General features: G+C 39.6%; 1 protein-coding gene across 1 annotated transcript; it reads right to left on the bottom strand.

Moving 5' to 3' along the window:
• Positions 1-1,167: 1,167 nt before the first annotated feature.
• On the bottom strand, positions 1,168-1,752 carry LOC140014664 (uncharacterized). Its single transcript, XM_072065748.1, has one exon. It carries the CDS (start codon positions 1,750-1,752, stop codon positions 1,168-1,170), a length of 585 nt encoding a protein of 194 aa, XP_071921849.1.
• Between the last annotated feature and the right edge of the window lie 9,680 nt (positions 1,753-11,432).

Below are 11,432 nucleotides of genomic sequence, written 5' to 3' on the forward strand. Positions count from 1 at the left end.
TTAGTGCTAATTTTTTATTATTTAGTAAGGCATTACTTAATTAATCACTAAATCATTGCCCTCTCCTAAAAAGTCAATCCTTCAATGACCAACTGCAGTTAGAAAATTCAAAGAAAAAACTAAAACATCAAAAAGGGTTTTAGTTTTTGTAAGGTTGAAAATAAAGAGTTGTTGGGAACTAGGGAATTGAAGTTCAGAAGGACAAGAATTGGCTGTTGTAGTATCTATGGGTCTGAGGTTGAGAAGATGAAATTACTATTTAGGACGTCGTGTATTTGTCGAGCAGTCCTTGGACTAGTGTGCAATTTAGGAATGATGGAGAATAATAGATAAGGTTATTTAAGATGATTCACTAGGGTTGCTTTATCTTTAGGACATCGTATACGTCCAAATCTACACGTGTATGAAATTTTGAATTTGTGTCAAAGCTTATCTGTATATTTCTATTTAGAAATTTAAAGAGAAAATCTATGATCATATGGAAAGTAATTAAATATGGATTTTTTTAACACTAATGTATGTATGGTAAGTCAATAACCTAGATATGAGAAATTACTTCAAACCATTTTTTAATTTTCTTTCCGTTTTTGGTTCGTCAGTTTGAACAAAAAAATTTTTTGGGCTTGAACAGTAATTAGTTAGTCTAAACCTAAGGAATTCATGACTCTTTATTATTAGCACATAAATCGGTATCAAACATGGATTTATGTTAACCAAAATGCACTAAAAGCTGGAATTAATAGACTTTGTTATTGCTAATTTTTTATTATTTAGTACAACATTACTTAATTAATCACTGGAATGGTGGCTATACTCCTTCTGTAAGTCCAAATGTAAAAGAACATGAAACTTGAATTGCTTGAATAAAACCATATGTAGACTATAGAGCATATAATTCTCATTTAGAAATTTAAAGAGATAAGTTAAAATCACGCTAAAGCTTAAGGAATGTAGATTTTGTAATAGCAACTATGTGAGTTTTTTTTTTTGAGAAAAGGGCCAGCCCTATATTTTTTTGACACATTCCAAAGAATACATGGTTTTAGAGAATAAAAGGCAACGTTACCCTTGTACAATTGATACCTTAATCTTAGGCACCTCCCGACTATCTAAATGGACGGTTGCCCTAATCTCGACGGGCATGGTTGCCAACGAATCATACTGTATCTAGAACCTCAGTTGCAAAGAAGCTAAGGTATCTGTCACCGAGTTAGCTTCCCTATACATATGATGTAGCGATCCATTCAGCTTTTCAAGCCAATGTCGAATCTCTCTCAGCAAATTACACAAAGGCCATTTAGACAGAGCACCAAAACAAACCATATTAACCAACACCCTTGAATCCGATTCCACAACTAAAGAGCTATACCCCTGATTAGCACATAACTTCAGCCCTTCCAGCAAAGACATTGCCTCCGCCGACAAAACATCTTGCTTCCCAAACTCCTTGTAATAAGCGAAAAAGACTTTTCCACCATGATCTTGCAAGACCCCTCCTCTAGACGCCCTGCCATGCACCATGCTAGCATCAGAGTTCAACTTTAGCCATCCCCTTGAAGGTCGACGCCAAGACATTAAGTCAATCTGTGTTTTCCGATATCGGGCACGAGCGAACCCCGTCCATAGGCAATCCCAATCACCTAATAAGAAATTGTAGAAAGCAGAGACCCCTCGACCTATTTGACCCAAAAACCGCTCAATTTGAAATATCACTTGATCTGCAGTGAAGGAGCTTGCTTGAAACCTAGCCATGTTCCTACCTCACCATATAAACCATAGAATCAACATCGGAATAAGAACACGTACATCTGATACTGATACACTAGAATGAGAGAGGAACCAATGATTCAACATCGAGCATATGCCAGGCACATTGCTAGAGAGCAAGCCAAAGATTCTAGAAAAATGCCTCCAAACCGCCATAGTCAATGGACCATACAAAAATAGGTGATTCCATGTTTCTTGCGCCATCCGACAACAGTTACACAGAGAGCATAAAGCCAATTCCTTGCCCTGTAGGATTTCGTCAAGTGGGAGCCACCGTCTCAACAAGCACCAAACAAAAAAAGAGAAAGGACTTTTTGGTAGTGTTAATGCTTGGCTTCCATAAACAATCCTTTCCTATGACTTTTGGATTTATGTTGAATTGAGACAGGAGATACAACTATGTACTAGATAAATAAACATATTTAGCATAATCACAAAGGTAGTTAGTATTTGTATAATGTACTAATATCAACTAGACTCTTAAAGGGTGTAATTAACCTTTTTTGATCTTAAGAAAGACATAAAGTTAATTGAGCACGCTTTAGATACATTGAGAGATGATATAGAATATAGTTGTGTGATATGTCCATTACTTGACAAGAAAAATAATTGGAATATTAATTCAACTTTGGATTAAAACTTGAGCCCTAGGCTTGCACAACTATTATTTTCTCACTCCTTATTAGTCAACAGAGGACAACCCACAGGCAAACATCAAGGAAATGAAGTCCTCCATGTTTGTAACATTAACTGGGGAGCCCCCGCTGTGCTCCTCTACTGATGAAACCACATTAAAGTCTCCGGCTACAATCCACAGTTCAGCCATCCCCTCACTGAGATACTCTAGGGCCCTCCAAAGTGGACGCCTACCTACTCGAGAGCACTTAGCATAAACCGTAGTCAAGTTGATATCAACCCCAGACTGAAAAGTGAATCGCGCATGAACCACTTGGTCCACATACTTAGTAAAGGAAAATTTGAAAACACTACTCCATAAAAACCATACCTTGCCATTCAAAAAAGAACCCCTACGGTCTAGTCGAAGCCTTCTCCTAACCACTTCAAATTGATTATTATCAAACATAGGCTCTAAAAGAATAACTAAGGAAGTTGCGTTGTCAGAGCAAATCTTTTGCAAATGTTTTAGAGAATCTGAACGAGAAGCACCCCTAATATTGCAGACAATATAGTTAATTGGATTTAACATGGGACCGCAAATGATAAGTAGCTTGAGATGATGATAAAACCTAATTCCACTTCCCTTTGGGACTACCAACTTTCCTCTTGCTCGCTACACTTTGATTTTCAGGGTTCAGGCCATCGATTAACTCCACGTCGCTTATGTCCATGAGGTCTGGACATGGTAAGTCATGATGATTCCGCCCTTGCTGTTTCAATTCTTTACGAACCTGATGTAGCTCCTATAAGGAAATATCCATTTCCATTAAGTTTCCAACGGACAATCTCTACTGAAGCTTTGTCGCCCGTGAATGACGAGGGAAAGATAATGCGACGCGATTCTGTTAGGCTCAGGATAAAACCCCAATAATGCTGTTTCTGTGACAGCCCCACCTCCCCCTAAGGCGAACCAGAGGGTTCGGCGGACCGCCTGCCTAGCTCTCGCCAGGACTACGTAGTCAAAACACTCGCAGTCCCTAGTGTAACGCACGGTAGAACCCCAAAAAACCCACAATCGGAACTTACTAAGCCAAGTACACGAAGGCCAAACCATACTGAGCAATAACACTGCGATCAAACGATTCATGTACAACGAATAACGAAGAATGAAGAACGAAGACGAAAATGAAAATGAACAGCAGCTGCCACATCACAATCTGGCCAAGACCTGGCCGGATATCCGGCCGGATTCAAGGCAGTGAGCACTTCAAAATTTTTTTCAAATTTCCCTGCTAATCCGGCCAATAACTGGCCGGATTCTGTGAACAGTTTTCCCGACAAAAATTTTCTTTTTTTGCTCAAACTTCACACTTGTCCGAATTCTCAAACGGATACCAGGAGTGTTCAGCAAAGCCAAATAAAAGTACCATCTCAAACAAGTACACTTAATTTATATGGTTAAACACTTTGAGATATATATACATTGAAAGGTTCAAAAGTTTAACTAGCAATACAAGTCGGAATATTTACAAGGGATCAAAATACAATTAGGGTTTTTCTTATACAGAGGAGCATAATCAAAAGGGATGTCTATCACTAGCTCTACTGTTTTCTTCCAAATCATGATTTCCAACATGTTGAACCCTGTAAGGAAAACAAAGGTAATGGGAAGTGGTGAGCTTACGTTCAATGAGGTACCAAAATTCAAGTAATCAGGAATCATAGAGATTTGCTTTTAATCAAATAAATATATACGCCAAATAGGGAAATGAATAAACATCTCAAATAGAAAGGCTACAGGTGGCTCTTAGGAGCCAAATTCCCATGGCAGTACTTGATCCAAACTCGTTGACCCTCCGTCAACGTTTAATGAAACAAACATGTCCGTAGACCCCTCTTAGAACGCAAAATCCCGTTCACCAAACATACCCGTTGCCGGGCCCGAACTCCAAACAAGAACAAGAATGGTAATACTCGAGTATTTCGGGAATCCAGAGTCTCCAATACCCAGAAATTCCCGAGAAACAGTCCCCATGGTTTGTCAATTTCTCGACCAAGCCCTTGCTGGCTCGATTCAATTAATTCCCCATGAAGTTTGAGCTCAAGGTTAACAAAAAGGTCGTTGGATACACCCCTAAACGACATCAGGTCAAGTACAGTAAAAATTTTCAGTTTATACAGTAAACAGTCACACAGACAAGAGAACGAGTAATAGGTTAAAGTAGCAGGTACAAGCACATACAGTGACTCGACAAATAAGCAAGAGAGACGAGTGTGACAAAGTACATTCTCGTCTCATTTAAAATTAAGCAGGTATTACAGTCAATCAAGTCACATTTTGCAGGTACAGGTAAAACAGTTAAGCAACAAGTCATGCGAGTGGTACACTTACCAGTTCAAACAAAGATAACTTCAAAAGTTTCGCCCAAAGTATGGCTTTAATCACCGAGAAATCCTAAAATAACCAAGACAAGATAATTAGGGTTCTCACATTCACAAACCTAGTAAACGGAATACATAAATAAGGTTCGACTACAAGTTGTATGCCTCTCCGAGTTAACTACTAGTACAAAGAGATAAAATGTAACTTTGGAGTAAAAAAAAGTAACAATTGGTCCTAGGGACATGAACAACCCCAAAACCCTTCATTTCTACCAAAATGCAACTCAAACTTAAAGAAACCCAACAACCTAGAAAATTGGACAGCATTTCCCTTTAAATTCCTTTACTTTCCATCCTATATTTCATCATCAAACTCAACTCAAATCAACCACCATTTCACATATAAATCACAAGCTATTAGACACACCTAATTAGGGTCACAATACCCTTCATATATAGCCAATTGGTGGCTCTAAAACCAATCACAATAAAGCCATAAATTGAAACTCTAAAGCTGAAAATTAGCCCCACAAGCTGAAATTTTTCGTAGGCAAGTAAAACTAACATATCCAATCTCAAAATTACATATAACAAACTACCAAACCATGGCTAATCATCAATCATCACATGAGGGCAGAAAATTCACTATAAAAACTGAAATTTACCATAACCCTACTTCAAATCATAAACTTTCTCACAAAACTACTTATTTAACAACTCTAATCCACTAATTTGCAATTATTAAGAGCAAAAAGGAAATTTCTAGGTGAGTTGCCTTGAAACATTAGGAAAGGTGGTAGCTTAGGGTTTCTTCTACAAAAATCCCTCCACCAAGACCTTTATTCCTCCTTAGTTAGCACTTCTATGGAGGGGTTTGCGATTTAATCGATTGGAACTCAAGATTTGGACAAAAAATTGAAGAACAAAGTGAAGTCTCACTCTTGGTTTTTCTCTCTCAATAGCCGGCCAAGCAAGAAGGAAAATGAAGGGAATTTTAGTCAAAATTTGATTTTTAGTAAAGGTAAAGAAAGGTTGGTCAAATTCCACAACCAATGATTTCATACCACCTAGCTATCCTAAGCTTATTCTCATCCTTTTTTCTACCAATGGTTATTCTATCTAGTTAACCTCTAATTGTCTCTTAACACTTTATAAATAATCTTCATTTATACAAAACTTTACCTAGTCGTCGAAATTTATAGCACTTTACGCACTAGCGGGTCCCACGTCCCTAATACACTTCCAAATTAACCCGAACTAACTCATACTAGAAAAATATTTTAAAAACTATATTCACTTATAAAATGTCTAGAAAATTAAGGTAGTAAAATAAAATAAAGAAAATACATGAAAAGAAATAGAATAAAATGATATAAAATAAGAAAATTTTACGGGCCCTCACACTCTCTTCCTTTTAAAGAAATTTTGTGTTCGAAATTTTCTTACTACTGGAATCTATCAAAATCTTAGTTAAACGGTGGAATACAATAATCTTACCTTTCACGTCTTCAGACGAGTCAAAAACTTGATGTTGCTCAAGGGAATACACCCGAACCGACACCTTCGGTCCAGTCCCTTCCCCCTTTGACTGGTCAGAATTGGTCTTGATTGATTGTCGGTTTCCACTCCCTTCTCGAGATAGGCCTGGACAATTAGCGATTTGATGATCTGCACTCCCGTAACGTAGGCATTTTCTTCCTTTTTTCTAGCAAATATCCTCCGTGCGATTCGGCTTCCCACAGTACCCGCAGGGACCACAGGAAGCAGAGGCCAAGCCTCCCTGTGAGGCACCTCCTGATATCCTCGAAAATCTTGCTCTTCCATTTTCCTTTCCAAACTTGGGAGGTGTGCTCGTATCCTCTTGTCCTACGCCACTTTCAGGAATAGCCCTTTTCTTCACCTGGAAGGTTCTAACTTATAACCTCGCGCTTTCAACTCGTTGAGTTTTCTCCACCGCGTCACTAAAGGCACTAAGTTGGACTACAACCAGGTCCTTCTAAATTTCAACATTTAGTCCCTAGACAAAATGCCTTATCCTTCTTTGCTCTGTCACAATTAGTTCGGTGGCGAATTTAGACAACGTAGTGAACTGGCTCTCATATTCGGCAACAGTCTGAGCTCTCTGGCGAAACCTAATGAACTCATCTTCTTTCTTTTCTTGAATTAAAGGTGGGAAATATTTCGCGTTGAACTCTCTCATGAAATTCGCCCACGTCCTCGGTGTTTGTGCTCTTTTCCAGTTCAATCTTATTACATTCCACCAAGAACGGGCTGCTCCCTTGATAGGGTGTTAATTGTTAGTAATTTTATTGTTAATTTCCCCCTTTGTCCTTGCCAAATATTGTTTAAATTGTTAATATTTACTTATATTTGGTATTGGACTCAATTTCAGGAAGTGAAACAGAAAACTACAAAAATGAGGGACTTTTTGGAGATAATTGGGATTTCAAACAACCGGGCCCACATGGTGCTACAAAGAGATTGCATTTCCTTTGCTGATTAGGAGATTGGAGTCCTACGGGCAATAGGAAACTAAAAGCAAGGAATTCGGTAGAGCCCCACTTTTGGTTTGATTCTCAATTCCAGCGGGGACCACAGGGATAAGAAGCTTTAGTCATTGTTGGCTTTAAAAAGGAGACAAACGTACAGAGAACTCTTATCAATCAATAGTTTTAGTTTAGGCTTTTAGCATAGTTTTAGTTTTCTTTTCTTAGCTCTTTCGCATGGTTGTTCTCCATTAATGGAGGACTAACCTCTTAATTCTAGTCAAGGGGACAACTGAAGACTTGGTTCAACAATTACTGTGAGATCGAAATTATTTTAATCGCTTCCTCATTTATTGGTATTTATGTGTTTCCTGTTTTTAATTGTTTTAGTCCTTATGTATGATTGATTAGTGCGCAATAATTAATTATTCATATAGGCTATTTTGCTAAATAGAGGTAATTGAATCCGTAATTGTTCGTTATCTCTATCTTAGTAGCAACTGGCGTAATTGGATTTATGTCAGGGGAGCATACGATCTAGCTTAAATAAACCATCGTAGCGTGTTTGTTAGTTAGGATTGGGCCTTTCTAATTATTAATGCAATCTAGAAATTAAATCCTACGGTCGTAGCTAGGGTTGTTTTTGGGTTAGAGAAATAGTTAACGGTCGTACCTTAACTATCGAGAAATTAAGGAAAGGTTGGTTGTTTATCGCGTGCATGACAACTATAACTAATCTATTAATAAATGTGGAATTATCTGTGAATCAATGATCAGTGCCTGAACCATTTCTAAAGTGTACCCTTGGCTAGAGTTTTCCCTTAATTATTACTCTTAATCAATTATTTTCTGCAGTTAATTTATTTAGTTAGCATTTAATCTAAAACCCCTCATACTTTGAACTCTAGAAGAAACGAATTATCCCCAGTCCCTGTGGATTCGACCCTACTCACCGCTATATACAAAATATGTATTTTTCTCGAGTAGGTATTTATTATTGTACAGGTTCGGCACCTGTCAATTTTTGACGCCGTTGCCGGGGACTGGTGCCAAATTAATTTGTTTCTTTTTGAGTTCATCTTGTTTTTATTTATTTATTTATTTATTTTTCTCTTATTTTTTTTATATAGTTTATGGCTTCTAACACTCCGTATTTTGGTGATAGACTGGATTTTGGTTCCGAGGAAGGCAATGAGACTGATTTTTTTTTTAAGTTTGCATATTTAGAGGCACTAAACTCTATTAGAGAAAGAATGGCTGCTGCAACCTGTGAAATTTGTTATGCCAGGGATCATTCGACCGGTATGTGCCCCGAATATCAAGATAATCTGAGTGTCCCACTCAATAATTATGGAGATTTTTCACCATGGTCTCAAACGTGGTATAACCCTAATCCAAACGGGTATGATCAAGGATGGTGGGATAACTCCAGTTATAATTATACAATAGGGCCAATGAATTTTCAGCAGTATGAGTCTCAAGAACCGTCATCCATGTCAGGTATGTCTCTTGAAGAAATAGTTGAATTAATAGCTACTAACACATATCAAATTCAACAGGAGGTACATCAACTTCAACAGGAGACACAAAGGATGAGTAAAGAGATGAAAGAAGCAAGGCTTGAATGGGCATTTAAAACAAGCAAATTGATTTCTCCAGTTTATGAAGAATTGCCGTCACCGACTATTATCGACCATGAGGAAGATGAGAGTGCAATTATTCTGACAAATGACATGGTACTGCAAGAGTCTCAAGAAGAAGAATCTAAAGATGTAGTTGAAAAGAAAGTTGAAGAGCAAGAATTGAGACCCCAACATCAAATGGTTCAAGTGAATGAATCCAGTGAACAATCTCCAAATGCGGTGACATCTCTTCCATTCCTTGATCAATATTTTCCTGACTCTTATTCTTTAATTCCTGTTAGTGAGATTGATTTTATTATACCAGACGATTTTGAATTTCATGTCAGGAATAAAGTAAGAGTCATGATGGCAAAATATCTCGAACCAATAAGTGCTCTTGATGGAGGAGTGAGTGAAGATTTAAGATCATCACTTGTTTGTTTGGTGCCATTTACTAGTCCATGGAAGCTCGTAGCTCGTGTGCCCAAGAATTACTCTATTTACGAGGGCTATCAGGATTACATAGAAGATGAAACACTGAAACGAGCCACAAGATTTTATCCCCCGTGAACAAGCATAGCATGTCTAGCCAAAGACATTAAAGAAATGCGCTACTTGGGAGGCAACCCAAGACTATTTGTTTCAGTTTTCATGCATTTTTGAAGTTTTAGTCAAGTGTTAGTGTCAATTAATAGTTTGATGTTTGGTGGCAGGAAATTAGTAGTTAGACGTGCCCATGCCAGGTGGTCACGCCTGAGGGAAAGAAATTTTCGTTCAGGATCTGCGGACTCTATAGCAGTTAGACGTGCCCACGCCAGGTGGTCACGCCTGAGGGAAAGAAATTTTCGTTCAGGAACTGAGGACTCTATAGTAGTTGAGCGTGCCCACGCTAGGTGGTCACGCTAACGGATCGAGAATTTTCGACGGATGGTCAAAAGACTAGGGGCTGTTAGGCGTGCCCACACCTAAGCCAGAGGTTCCTTTTTCTTTAAAAAAAAAAAATAAAAAAAATAATTTTCCAAAGGACCCGAAGCCCTAATCTTTTTCTCCTTCTCATTTCTTTACTTTTTCTTTCTTCTTCTTCTTTCTTTTCTTTCTTCTTCCTTCTTCCCCGCTACTTTCCCTTTCTCCCTGTTCTTTTCTACTTCAGCTGCGCCTCTCCTCCACTCTCACCATCCAGGAGCGCCGCCAGGAGCTGCCGCGAGTTTGCTCGTCCGCCACCAGCTCGCGGCCGAGGCTTGCCGTGCCTCTCCCCGCCACAGCTCTTCTCCAGCTTTGACCACCACGCACAGCAGCTCCACCTGGCGCGATCTTCTCTCTCTCCCATTCTCAGCTCACGCCGCCGCCAGATTTCCTCTCTCTACCACCACACGAGAGCTCTTCCTGCTTCACTCCTGAACAGTCGCGCCGCCACAGCCCTCGGCCAGACCCTCCAGCGCGCGAACTAACCAGCTAGAAACTCCCAGCTCTTCTTCCAGCGCCGCCACAGCTGCCGACAGAGACCAAGGGTGCCACCCCTCCAGCGCTCGACTGTCTACCCTTCCCCCGTGGCCTCGCCGCTGCTGCCTGAAGCTCCAACAGCCTCCACCAGCTCATAAGCTCACAAGCTCCAGTGCCGCGAGCTCCGCTCTAGAGCACGCCGCGCACCCCCAAGCTCCACTCACGCACGCCAACAGCTCCGCCTCCCACGCGAGTTTTTCTGTCCAGCCACGCCATCACCACCTGTCAAAATTGACAGGTGGAGGTATTGTAATTTCTTCCCCGATTAACATAGATTTCTGGAATTTGTGTTTGGATTTCTGGTTGGATAGACGAAGGTATTGATTTGGGCAATTGCTAGGGTCAATTTTGGACAGAATTGGGTTGAATTGCTGCCATAGTGGGAAATTTTCTGCTATTCATTGCATTGTTGGCTGGTTGATTAATTTTTCCCTGCGACTCACCAGTGGTACTGGTTGAGATCTTTTGCCTATCGTTGTTGCGGCTATTTGAAGCTATTTGCTTATTTTAAAGTTTAAGTTCTCGTGGTTGAGTTGCTGCCGTTGATTTAATACTTTCCTGTCTGAGCACCAGTGGTACTGGTTGCAGTGTTGCTTAAAATTATTAATTCTCAATTTCTATTTGGTTACTGCTGGAATTGCTAGTTCCGTGGCTCAAGTGCTACTTTTGAGCGTTTGACGTGGGTAATTGACTGTCCAATTGGTGACATTTGTTGAGTTTCACTTGCTCGAATTGGTTGAATTCACTGCTTTGTTGGGGTTATTTTTGGTATCACTTGAGTCCTATTTTGCTGATTTCTGTATTGAGTCCATTGACGTGATATGTTGGAATATTTTGGGCTGTGACGAAGTGCTACTTTGCTTGGAATTTCTGTTGTGCCGTTAGTAGGATAACTGTTGGGTTTGTTTATTGACTCTCGCGGCACCTGTGTCCCTTGTTTGGTTATTGCCATTGGTTGATTTTCATTGACTTGTTGGGAACAATTTGCTATTGTTGGGAGAAATTGACCGGTGGGACATTTGTCGAGTACTTGGGTGGACGCATTTTGCATTTAATT

The sequence above is a fragment of the Coffea arabica genome, chromosome 9e (assembly GCF_036785885.1).
Source record: "Coffea arabica cultivar ET-39 chromosome 9e, Coffea Arabica ET-39 HiFi, whole genome shotgun sequence".
NCBI lineage: Eukaryota > Viridiplantae > Streptophyta > Magnoliopsida > Gentianales > Rubiaceae > Coffea > Coffea arabica.